This window comes from Neovison vison, chromosome X (genome assembly GCF_020171115.1).
Source record: "Neovison vison isolate M4711 chromosome X, ASM_NN_V1, whole genome shotgun sequence".
NCBI classification, from domain to species: Eukaryota; Metazoa; Chordata; class Mammalia; order Carnivora; family Mustelidae; genus Neogale; species Neogale vison.
This window is the reverse complement of record NC_058105.1, coordinates 55,372,829-55,386,199: the sequence shown is the minus strand read 5'-3', so window position 1 is coordinate 55,386,199 and position 13,371 is coordinate 55,372,829. Positions and strand designations below refer to the sequence as shown.

Here is a 13,371-nt window from a genome sequence, read left to right as displayed (position 1 = left end):
CTCAAATCATCTTATAGAACAACTTTCTAATTTTAGAAATGCATGGAGATGGTAAGCAACTTGCTAGTGGTCATAATACTAGTTACAGACAGACTTAGGGCTTATAAATTGAGTTTCTAACACCTATTTCTGAGCTGATCCTATGTCACGTGGCTTCAATAGATTGAACACTGGTCTCATTACATAAGTTAAAATGTGTTTTGTTGTATGTTTTCCAGGGTCAAAGTATTTTTGGGCTTGATATCATTGAAACGCCAGAAGGAGACAAGATGCCACAGCTGATTGTTCAAAAGGAGTTAGATAGGGAAGAGAAGGATACATATATAATGAAAGTAAAGGTTGAAGATGGTGGCTTTCCTCAAAGATCCAGTACGGCTATTTTGCAAATAAGTGTTGCAGACACAAATGACAATAGCCCAGTCTTCAAGGAGGATGGGATTGAAGTCAACATACCAGAAAATGCTCCTGTAGGTACTTCAGTGACACAACTCCATGCCACAGATGCTGACATAGGTGAAAATGCCAAGATTCATTTTTATTTTAGCAATCTAGTCTCCAGCATTGCCAAGAGGCTATTTCACCTCAACACCACCACAGGACTTATCACAATCAAACAACAACTAGATAGGGAGGAATCACCAAACCACAAGTTACTGGTTTTGGCAAGTGATGGTGGATTGATGCCAGCAAGAGCAATGGTTCTAGTAAATGTTACAGATATCAATGATAATGCCCCATCAATTGACATAAGGTACATCATTAATCCAATCAATGGCACTGTGGTTCTTTCAGAAAATGCTCCAGTCAATACCAAAATTGCTCTCATAACTGTGACAGATAAAGATGCTGACCATAATGGCATGGTGACATGCTTCACAGATCATGAAGTCCCTTTCAGATTAAGGCCAGTATTCAGTAATCAATTCCTCCTGGAGACTGCTGCATATCTTGATTATGAAACCATAAGAGAATATGCCATTAAATTACTAGCTGCAGATGCTGGAAAACCTCCTTTGAATCAATCATCTATGCTCCTTGTCAAAGTGAAAGATGAAAATGACAATGCTCCTGTTTTCACCCAGCCTTTCATAAGTCTTTCTCTTCCTGAGAATAACTCTCCTGGCATCAAGTTGACAAAAATAAGTGCAACAGATGCAGACAGTGGGTACAACGCTGAGATCAATTATCTGCTTGGTGTTGATGCTCCATCTGAATTCAGTCTGGATCATCATACAGGCATTCTGACCGCAGTGAGGAAACTGGATAGAGAAAAACAGGAAAAATATTCCTTCACAGTTCTAGCAAAAGATAATGGGATGCCACCCTTAATAACCAATGCCACAGTTTCAGTGACCATTCTTGATCAGAATGACAACAGTCCAATTTTTACTCACAATGAGTACAACTTCTATGTACCAGAAAACCTTCCAAGACATGGGACAGTAGGACTGATCACTGTAACTGATCCAGATTATGGAGAAAATTCTGTAGTCACTCTCTCCATTTTAGATATGAATGATGACTTCACCATTGATCCACAGACTGGTGTTATCCAACCAAATATTTCATTTGACAGAGAAAAACAGGAATCTTATACTTTCTATGTAAAGGCTGAGGATGGTGGTAAGATACCACATTCTTCAACTTCCAAAGTGACCATAAATGTGGTTGATGTCAATGACAACAAACCAGTTTTCATTGTTCCTTCTTCCAACAACTCCTATGAATTGGTTCTACCGTCCGCTAATCCAGGCACAGTGGTCTTCACGGTACTTGCTGTTGACAATGATACCGGCATGAATGCAGAGCTTCGTTACAGCATTGTAGGAGGAAACACAAAAGGTTTGTTTATAATTGACCAAACAACAGGCAACATCACACTAAAGGAGAAATGTGTTGTTACAGACCTTGGTTTATACAGACTGATAGTTAAAGCTAAGGACTTGGGACAACCTGAATCTCTCTTCAGTGTTGTTATTGTTAATCTATTTGTGAATGAATCAGTGGCCAATGCTACATGGATTCATGAACTGGTACACAAACACATTGAAACACCAGTGACCCCAAATATTGAGACAACTGATGCATTCTCACCAACCAGTGACTATGTCAAGATCACGGTTGCTATTATTGCTGGCACCATAACTGTCATCCTTGTTATTTTCATTACTGCTGTAGTAAGATGCCGCCAGTCACCACACCTTAAGGCTTCTCAGAAAAACAAGCAGAATTCTGAATGGGTTACTCCAAACCCAGAAAACAGACAGATGGTAATGATGATGATGAAAAAGAAGAAGAAGAAAAAAAAGAAGAAGCATGCCCCTAAGAACTTACTGCTTAACTTTGTCACTATTGAAGAAATTAAGGCAGATGATGTTGACAATGATGGAAACAGTGTCACGCTAGACCTTCCCATTGAGCTGGAAGAAAAAACCATGGGCAAGAACAACTGGGGCACTATAACTACCACCTTCAAACCTGACAGCCCTGATTTGGCCAGGCACTACAAATCTGCCTCTCCACAGCCTGCCTTCCAGATTTACCCTGAAACTCCCCTGAATTCGAAGCACCACATCATTCAGGAACTACCACTTGATAACACCTTTGTGACCTGTGATTCCATCTCTAAATGTTCCTCCAGCAGTTCCGAACCTTACAGTGTTTCTGAGTGCAGCTATTCAGTGACAACTTTCAAAACTCCTGTGTCTGTACACACTAGACTGGTAGGTAATCCAAGTTTCTAACTAATCTTTCTAACTTTAATTTTTTTTATTAGTTAATTTATTTTCAGAAAAACAGTATTCATTATTTTTTCACCACATCCAGTGCTCCATGTAAGCCGTGCCCTCTATAATACCCACTACCTGGTACCCCAACCTCCCACCCCCCTTCCACTTCAAACCCCTCAGATTGTTTATCAGAGTCCATAGTCTCTCATGAGTCACCTCCCCTTCCAATTTACCCCAACTCCCTTCTCCTCTCTAACACCCCTTGTCCTCCATGATATGTTTTATGCTCCTCAAATAAGTGAAACCATATGATAATTGACTCTGCTTGACTTATTTCACTCAGCATAATCTCTTCCAGTCCCATCCATGTTGCTACAAAAGTTGGGTATTCGTCCTTTCTGATGGAGGCATAATACTCCATAGTGTATATGGACCACATCTTCCTTATCCATTCATCCATTGAAGGGCATCTTGGTTCTTTCCATAGTTTGGTGACCGTGGCCATTGCTGCTATAAACATTAGGGTACAGATGGCCCTTCTTTTCACGACATCTGTATCGTTGGGGTAAATACCCAGGAGTGCAATTGCAGGGTCATAGGGAAGCTCTATTTTTAATTTCTTGAGGAATCTCCACACTGTTCTCCAAAGAGGCTGCACCAACTTGCATTCCCACCAACAGTGTAAGAGGGTTCCCCTTTCTCCACATCCTCTCCAACACATGTTGTTTCCTGTTTTGTTAATTTTGGCCATTCTAACTGGTGTAAGGTGATATCTCAATGCGGTTTTTTTTTCCAATTTATTTATTTTCAGAAAAACAGTATTCATTATTTTTTCACCACACCCAGTGCTCCATGCAAGCCGTGCCCTCTATAATACCCACCACCTGGTACCCCAACCTCCCACCCCCCCGCCACTTCAAACCCCTCAGACTGTTTTTCAGAGTCCATAGTCTCTCATGGTTCACCTCCCCTTCCAATTTACCCAAATTCCCTACTCCTCTCTAACGCCCCTTGTCCTCCATGCTATTTGTTATGCTCCACAAATAAGTGAAACCATATGATAATTGACTCTCTCTGCTTGACTTATTTCACTCAGCATAATCTCTTCCAGTCCCGTCGATGTTGCTACAAAAGTTGGATATTCATCCTTTCTGATGGAGGCATAATACTCCATAGTGTATATGGACCACATCTTCCTTATCCATTCATCCGTTGAAGGGCATCTTGGTTCTTTCCATAGTTTGGCGACTGTGGCCATTGCTGCTATAAACATTGGGGTACAGATGGCCTTTCTTTTCACGACATCTGTATCGTTGGGGTAAATACCCAGGAGTGCAATTGCAGGGTCGTAGGGAAGCTCTATTTTTAATTTCTTGAGGAATCTCCACACTGTTCTCCAAAGAGGCTGCACCAACTTGCATTCCCACCAACAGTGGAAGAGGGTTCCCCTTTCTCCACATCCTCTCCAACACATGTTGTTTCCTGTTTTGTTAATTTTGGCCATTCTAACTGGTGTAAGGTGATATCTCAATGTGGTTTTAATTTGAATCTCCCTGAAGGCTAGTGATGATGAATATTTTTTCATGTGTCTGATAGCCATTTGTATGTCTTGATTGGAGAAATATCTGTTCATATCTTCTGCCCATTTTTTGATATGTTTGCCTGTTTTGTGTGTGTTGAGTTTGAGGAGTTCATTATAGATCCTGGATATCAACCTTTTGTCTGTACTGTCATTTGCAAATATCTTCTCCAATTCCGTGGGTTGCCTCTTTGTTTTCTTGACTGTTTCCTTTGCTGTGCAGAAGCTTTTGATTTTGATGAAGTCTCAAAAGTTTATTTTCGCTTTTGTTTCCTTTGCCTTTGGAGACGTATCTTGAAAGAGGTTGCTGTGGCTGATATCGAAGAGATTACTGCCTATGTTCTCCTCTAGGATTCTGATGTATTCCTGTCTCACACTGAGGTGTTTTATCCATTTTGAGTTTATCTTTATGTATGGTGTAAGAGAATGGTCGAGTTTCATTCTTCTACATATAGCTGTCCAGTTTTCCCAGCACCATTTATTGAAGAGACTGTCTTTTTTCCACTGTGTATTTTTTCCTTTTTTGTCGAAGATTATTGACCATAGAGTTTACGGTCCATATCTGGGCTCTCTACTCTGTTCCACTGGTCTATGTGTCTGTTTTTATGCCAGTACCATGTTGTCTTGGTGATCACAGCTTTGTAGTAAAGCTTGAAATCAGGTAACGTGATGCCCCAGCTTTATTTTTGTTTTTCAACATTTCCTTAGTGATTCGGGGTCTCTTCTAATTCCATACGAATTTTAGGATTATTTGTTCCAGCTCTTTGAAGAATACGGGTGGAATTTTGGAAGTTTTCCTCCTGCTTCAATTTTTTGAAACAAATTCAGGAGAATAGATGTTATTTTATCATTGAAAGTTTGGTAGAATTCCGCAGGGAATCCATCAGGTCCTGGACTCTTGTTTTTTGGGAGCTTTTGATCACTGCTTCAATCTTGTTACTAGATATCAGCCTATTCAGTTTGTCAATGTCTTCCTTGTTCAATTTTGGTAGTTTATATTTTTCCAGGAATGCATCCATTTCATCTAGGTTGCTTAGCTTATTGGCATATAACTGTTGATAATAACTTCTGATGATTGTTTCTACTTCCTTGGTGTTAGTTGTGATCTCTCCCTTTTCATTCATAATTTTATGAATTTGGGCTTTCTCTCTTTTCTTTTGGATTAGTGTGCCCGATGGCTTGTTGATCTTATTGATTCTTTCAAAAAACCAGGTTCTAGTTTCATTGATACGTTCTACTGTAGTTCTGGTTTCTACCTCATTGATCTCAGCTCTAATCTTGATGATTTCCCTTCTTATGTGTGGAGTTGGTTTGATTTGTTGTTGATTCTCCAGTTGTTTAAGGTGTAGAGACAGCTGGTGTATTCTGGATTTTTCAATTTTTTTGAGGGAGGCTTGGATGGCTATGTATTTCTCCCTTAGGACCACCTTTGCTGTATCCCATAGGTTTTGGACCGAAGTGTCTTCATTCTCATTGGTTTCCATGAATTGTTTCAGTTCTTCTTTGATCTCCTGGCTGATCCAAGCATTCTTAAGCAAGGTGGCCTTTAGCTTCCAGGTGTATGAGTTCCTTCGGAACTTTTCCTTGTGATTGAGCTCCAGCTTCAAAGCATTGTGATCTGAGAATATGCAAGGAATAATCTCAGTCTTTTGGTATCGGTTGAGTCCTGATTTTTGACCCAGTATGTGGTCTATTCTGGAGAAGGTTCCATGTGCACTTGAGAAGAATGAGTATTCTGTTGTTTTAGGGTGGAATGTTCTGTATATATCTATGAGGTCCATCTGGTCCAATGTGTCATTCAATGCTCTTGTTTCCTTATTGATTTTCTGCTTCGATGATCTATTTCTGAGAGAGGCGTGTTAAGATCTCCTATGATTAGTGTATTCATATCAATATGACTCTTTATCTTGATTAACAGTTTTCTTAAGTAATTGGCTGCTCCCATTTTGGGAGAATAGATATTTACAATTGTTAGATCATCTTGGTGGATAGTCCCTTTAAGGATTATGTAGTGTCCTTCTGTATCTCTGACTACAGTCTTTATTTTAAAGTCTAATTTATCTGATATGAGAATTGCTACCCCAGCCTTCTTTTGAGGCCCATTGGCATGAAAGATGCTTCTCCATCCCTTCACTTTCAGTCTTGGTGTATCTTTAGGTTCAAAATGGGTCTCTTGTAGACAACATATGGATGGGTCCTGTCGTTTTATCCAATCTGCCACCCTGTGCTGTTTTATGGGTGCATTTAGGCCATTCACATTGAGAGTGATTATTGATAGATACGTTTTTATTGACATCGAGTTACCTTTGAAGTCTTTCTTTCTGTAGACTGTCTCTATATTTCTGTTCAATGCTATTCTTGGGATTTTTCCTCTTTTATAGAACCCCCCCCCTTTATATTTCCTGCAGTGTCGGCTTGGTGGTTGCATAGTCTTTTAAGCCTTGCTGGTCTTGAAAACTCTTTATCTCTCCATCCATTTTGAATGTCAGTCTTGCTGGTTAAAGTATTCTTGGCTGCATGTTCTTCTCATTTAGTGCCCTGAATATATCTTGCCAGCCCTTTCTGGCTTGCCAGGTCTCTGTGGACAGGTCTGATGTTATTCTGATGGGCTTCCCTCTGTAAGTAAGGAGCCTCTTTGCCCTGGCGGCTTTCAAGAGATTATACCTACAATTATAATTCCTCAATTTGACTATCAGGTGTTGTGATATTTTTTTGGAATGTATAATCTTGGTTGGAGACCGTTCAGCCTCTAGTACATGAACGCTGGTTTCATTCGCGAGATTCGGAAAATTTTCATGAAGGACTTGTTCCACTATATCTTCTAGACTTTTTTCCTTCTCCTCCCCTTCAGGGATTCCAATAATTCTGACGTTGGAACGCTTCATGGCATCATTTATTTCCCTGATTCTGCTTTCGTGGGATCTAAGCTGTTTGTTCCAGGCTTCCTCCTGATCCTTTCTCTCTATCTGTTTGTCTTCCAGATCACTAATTCTATCTTCTTCTTAGCTTTGAGAGAGTTTAGATTAGATTGGAACTCATTGAGAGCATTGTGAACCTCCTCCCTGGTAGTTTTAAGCTCCGCCCTAACATTGTGAACATCCTGTCTGGTCGCTTTCAGTTCGGCCCTAATCAATTCTGTTTGTCATCCAACCTAGCTATTGCCTGGATAATTGTTAGCCTGAATTCTCTTTCCGACATATTGTCTATGTTGATAGCCGTTAGCTCTGTTGCAGAAGGTCCATCCTCTGTATTTTTCTTCTGTTGGGCATTCCTCCTCTTAGTCATTTTGGTGGGAGATGACTGAACAGATGTAGCTGGATGTATCAACTGTGTTCCAGTCATGGTGCACCCTGGAACACTTCTGAGCAATCAGGATTCCCCAACCAAATGAGAGACAAAAGAAAAGAAAGAGAAAAAGAAAAAAAAGAGAGAGAGAGAGAGAGACAGGAAAGAAAGGGAAGATTAAAGAGAAGGTTCAGCCCAGATGGGTCCCAAGGTAAGATTTATGAAGTAGACAAAAAAAAAAAACAAAGAGACAAACAAAAAGACTGATACAAGTATATGACAAGAGAAAAAAATATATATATGCAAATAAAGGAAGAACCTCGTCAAAAAGAACCCCAAGTGTAAGATTTATATGCTATCAGGACAAACACAAAAACACAGAATCCCTGGTGGAAGAAAAAGATGGGAGAGTGGTTATAAATTCTCAGTGTGTACAAGGAAGGTTGTTTTGATTCTTCTTGGATGTATCTTGATATCTTTGTTAAAGGACTCAACTTTCCTAAGATAAAGGGGATTAAAAATTGTTTTACCTATAGGGGTAGTATTGATTGCGGAAAGGGGATTACTTTGAAGTTTAACTCTATATGAATATTAGAGGATAAAAATAAAAAGGAATAATCTAGACTAAACTAAACTAAAATTTAAAAAAAGGAATTCAAAAAATAAAAATGCAAAAGAAAAAAATAGGTGTATGTATCAAAAAGTTTAGGTTAGAAGGGTATTGTGGAATTTGATGTACTGTACAGCTCGCTGTGATGGTAAATAGGTTAAAAAAATTACCTATGTTTAAAAAAAAAAAATGAACCCGAATAGTGGGAACAAGTGAACAATACAAGTTTTTCTATGAAGTAATGGTTGTTCTCTTGTAGTCCTTTTATTTTTCTCTCTTTTTTTTCTTTCTTCATTTGTTTTCTGGGGGAGGGGCCTGCCCCATGGGTTGTCAGTCAATAATGTTTCCAGAGTTGAGTCCTCCCGTCCCCCCTCAAGGGGGTGGGCTCTGAGGAAACTGTTTTTTTTTCAGGCTTTTGTTCTCTGGTGGTTTTTATGTTTGTTCACTTTTTTTTTCTCTCACCTTGACTGCCTTTGATGTTTTTTTTTAGTTTTAGAAGAAAACAAACCATACCTTGATCTCCCTCTCAGAGAGAAGCCTCAGTCTGGGTGCAGAGCCTAAATAAGTTCCCCCTTGGCTGCTGGCAGAGCAGGTTCCAAGTTGCAGACCCTGGGGGCACAGGATCTTTTGCTTGTATCCAAAGCCAAGGCAGTGGCAGCTGTCTGGGAGCTCCCGACCATCAGAGAGGTTCCAAGCAGCAATCGCACAGTGAGATTTTGCCGCTGGCCCGGGCTGCCAGTGCCTGGTCTTGCTGGGTCTAAGAGTGCCCGGCTTGCGTGCACCTCTTTCAGGGGTGGCTATGGGTTGCGCGTGCATCTCAGGCACTGAGAATGGGACCCAGGTCCAAAAGCACCAGGCTGGGCTTTTGCGCCCCTCTGTCAGGGGAGAGTTTGGGGCGCGTGGCTTAGGCTTTGAAACAATGGCGTGGGTCAAAGAGCGCCGGCCGGGCCTTTGTAACTCTCTCAGGGGAGCATGAGGGACGTGTGCGCGTAGCTCAGGTTTTGCAGCAGGGCTCGCGCATTCTGCCCACCAGCATGGCTCCCATCCCCTCACAGCAGCTAGAACCCATGCATTCTCGGGCTCCCTGGCGGCTCAGGGACCAAGACCTGGTTTCTCCGCTGCACTCCCTCTGGTTCAGCACCAGGGGAGGGTGTCCTGTGTCTGGGGACTTAAGCCCCTGTCCCTAGCCGCCCCGATTCCCACAATTTCCCCCCGCGATCCTTTGCTCTTTTGGAGTGATTTCAACCAGTCTCCAAGTTAATGCTGGTCCCCAGACGCAGGGCACTCTCACTCCAATTGGGGTATTACTTTCCTATGGTCGCTTCTGGTGGCTCCCTCCCCCTTTTGTTTTTCTTCTGATATCAGTCTGCCTTCCCACTCGGCTTTACCTGCCCACTGGTGTCTTCTGCCCCTGTAGAGATCCAGACGTGTATAATTCTGATCTCAGGCTGATTTCATGGGTGAATGGAGTTCTTTGGTAGGTAATCAGCTCACTTTGGGGTACAGGCTGAAAAGGCGCCTCCTCCTACTTCCCCGCCATCTTGTCCTATCCTTAGGTTTTTATTAGCAAAAGGACCATCTTACAATCAATTAATTTTCAGATGATTTATTTTATATTTTCACATCCTAAAAATAGATAAATTACATATTTTCTACCATTGGTTCACATTATTAAATTACCACATACCTGCTGCACATGAGTTGGTGAACTTAGGCAAATTAATATATTAAAATTATTTTATTCTTATATTTTGTGCTACATCTGCAGTATTCCTCATCCTTTCTATACATTCTTCGGTTTCTGATTAATGCCAGGAGAGGCATTTTATTTGTACTGATGCTGCTGCGTTGTAAAATAAGTGAGTACTGAAGAAGAATACATGTACTTAAAACTTTCAATATAGTAGTTGTCTTCTTTTTGAAGAAACGTCACACAAAATGGGGAAAATGTCAACAAACACAACAAAAATTCATTGTTCCTTAAGGAAATTCTGACAATGAAATAAAATATTATTGTTAGCAGAAGGCAAAATATTCCAACTGATTTTAAACAAAGTGTGAAATGCATTTTCAAAAGGAGACTTTGGGGTGATACTTACATTTAGCTCATTACTCACCTAAATAGAAAATGAAAGTCAGAAATGAAATGGTTGTAGTAGGCTGTAATATATAAAGATATTTAGCAGAAATTTCATGTTTTCAACAGGGAATAAAATATTTTCTACATCTATTTTGACTCAGAGATTCTGAAAAATGATAAAATATTCATGAGAAATATATCTATTTTGGGGTACCTGGGTGGCTCTGTGGGTTAAAGCCTCTGCCTTCGGCTCAGGTCATGATCCCAGGGTCCAGGGCTAGAGCCCAACATCAGGCTCCCTGCTCAATGAGGAGTCTACTTCTCCCTCTCCCTCTGTCCCTTGCAGTCTCTCTTTCTCTCTCTCTCTTTTAAATAAATAAATAAAATCTTAAAAGAAGAGAAATGTATTTGTTTTACAAAACCATTTGTACCTTGGAAATATGATGCTCTTCTTTTGTATAAATTTTTGCAAGTATTCTGGAAGGCATTTTGGTATATGTTGTACGAAAAAAGAAAAATATGAAATTTAAAAGATCATCGTACAGTTTACCTTCAATTAATGATTTCAGAGCATGCAGATAGCATTTGGTTAGTATGACTAGAAAAACAAGAAGATAACCATTTTAGAATCAGTTTTGATATTGTCATGTAAACAAAAAATACTGCCAAATCAAGTTTAGCTTAGGATACTTCTCCCATCAAAATACTGTGAAGACTATGCTTGAAAAATAGAGGAGAATAAAAATGAGAGTACCATTTTATGAGTGCCTTCTTTGTTCAAGTCACTGTCTTAGACATGCATTTAAGTCACCTTATTTTAAAAAAATCTAAAAAAAAATCTAACTAATTTCTGTGATTGGAGCTTGAGTAGTTTTGCAGATTCAGAAGTGATGTAAAATGAATAGTGGAAGGTTTATAAGCTAATTCATGGATGTAACCATGCGTAGGTATTATACATGAGTTCAAAATGATAACAGAATCTGAGTTAGCCTGGAATAGGATTTGCACTAACTATTAAATTCAATATCTTTGATTTTATTATTATATATATTTTGGCAACTAAGACTCCTAGAATATAACCATCTCATTTTGATAACCTGTTATTTTTCTTGTCCTGGACTGATTCAGGGCATGAAGTATTGAAATCAGTGAGATACAAATTTATAGGAAAAACATACTTCCATTCCTCTTCCAAAAATTCCAATAATTTGTGATTTCAAAATTTGGCTGAGATCATTGATTTTGTAACATGGATTTCCCATGATGGAGGCAAGCAAAACAAAACAAAACAAAACAAAAAACCTTAAAAAGAATGTCTCATTGAACCTTACACTTACTTCAGCTGTAATCTTGCCATAAAATTTTTAAAAATGTGGAAGAAACAGTGTGGTTTAATAAAATAGTTTTGTCATGCTGTTTCTCCATTTATTTAGTCTAAGTGTCAACAACTGTAATTTAATGCAACACTGTCTTGTACAAACTTATGGTTATATATCAATTATTCAGCATGAAATTACTTGCCCTGTTTGATTGCTGCAGAGTTTAAGCATCATCTCTGGGAGTTTGAAAGTGAAGTTGAGGGCACCTGGGTGCCTCAGTGGGTTAAGCCGCTGCCGTCGGCTCAGGTTATGATCTCAGGGTCCTGGGATCGAGTCCCGTATTGGGCTCTCTGCTCAGCAGGGAGCCTGCTTCCCTTCCTCTCTCTCTGCCTGCCTCTCTGCCTACTTGTGATCTCTCTCTGTCAAATAAATAAATAAAATCTTTAAAAAAAAAGAAAGAAAGTGAAGTTGAACTATTCAAGCTACCTTCTGAAAGTTATTCAGATCAAGAGAATTTTTAAAGACAAAAAAATAGTTAATTTTTTTTCTGAAAAGATTCACTAATAGAGTACTGTTGAGAAAATAATTATAACTGCCTATCACTATGCTTAAAAATTGCATGATATGAAATGTTCTTATTGATTTTTATGTTGATGATACTCATGTTCCACTACTTTAATTATTACAAAATTATTTTTGTTGTTATCATGTTTCCTTTTTCTATAAGTAGTGAAAAAAATAAGTTATTTCTTTTTCTATATATTAAAAGGAGAATGTAAAGTTCTTTGTATTCCTTGAAGTAGCTCCAGTCATATGAGAGGAAAAACAAGGATTTAGATAAGATATATAAAAATATTTTATCATAATTGTGAAACTACCTAAGAAAATATAAACAACTAGAGATATATCTAAATAGTGGCACATCTATTTTCTTTCTTTTAAAAAATATTTTATTTATTTATTTGACAGAGAAAGACACAGTGAGAGAGGGAACACAAGCAGTGGGGATGAGAGAGGGAGAAGCAGGCTTTCCACTAAGCAGGGAGCCTGATGTGGGGCTCCATCCCAAGACTCTGAGATCATGACCTGAGCTGAGGACAGATGCCTAATGACTCAGCTACCCAGGCATCCACTATTTTATTTCTCTGACATCAATTACCAAGAATATTTCATTGATTTGAATAATTTGCTTTTTCATATTAACTCCTTCTCTCAGAAGGTCAATTAATTTCCTATGCAAATCACTGAATGCCTCATATTGGGTGTATATTATATTTTATTGAGGAAAGAAGGACATGACCCAATTTACGTGGTATCCTATAAACAGTTTATGACTTACTGATACTATTTACATAATTTTTAAGTGATTTCTTGAGACAAAAAGGAGTATAAAGGACCTTTATAATTATGACATAACTTATGTTTCCTGGATTTTCGTTCAAATGCTTTCTTGTGTGTCATTTTACCTTACAAAGCAGAAGTAGGATTTGGTTTATTATTTATGTACAAAATGATGTTAAGATCCTAGATATGCTTGCTATCTGACTTTTTAAAAATTTAATTTAATTTTTCCAGTATTCCAAGATTCATTGTTTATGCACCACACTCAGAGCATTCAATATATGCCCTCCTTAATACCCACTGGCAGGCTCACCTATCCCTTCAACCCTTGCCCTTCCACAACCCTCAGTTTGTTTCTCAGAGTCCACAGTGTCTCACAGTTCATCTCCTCCTCTGATTTGCCTCAATTCGCTTCTCCTTACCTTCTC

General features: G+C 39.0%; 1 protein-coding gene across 1 annotated transcript in view; it reads left to right on the top strand.

The window, feature by feature from the left end:
* PCDH11X (protocadherin 11 X-linked) overlaps nucleotides 1-13,371 on the top strand; it is a 122,421-nt gene that overhangs the window by 37,117 nt on the left and 71,933 nt on the right. Inside the window, exon 3 of the mRNA XM_044235228.1 lies at nucleotides 219-2,723. Within this exon, the coding sequence (XP_044091163.1) occupies nucleotides 219-2,723 (2,505 nt within the window). The remainder of the gene's footprint in view (nucleotides 1-218; nucleotides 2,724-13,371) is intronic.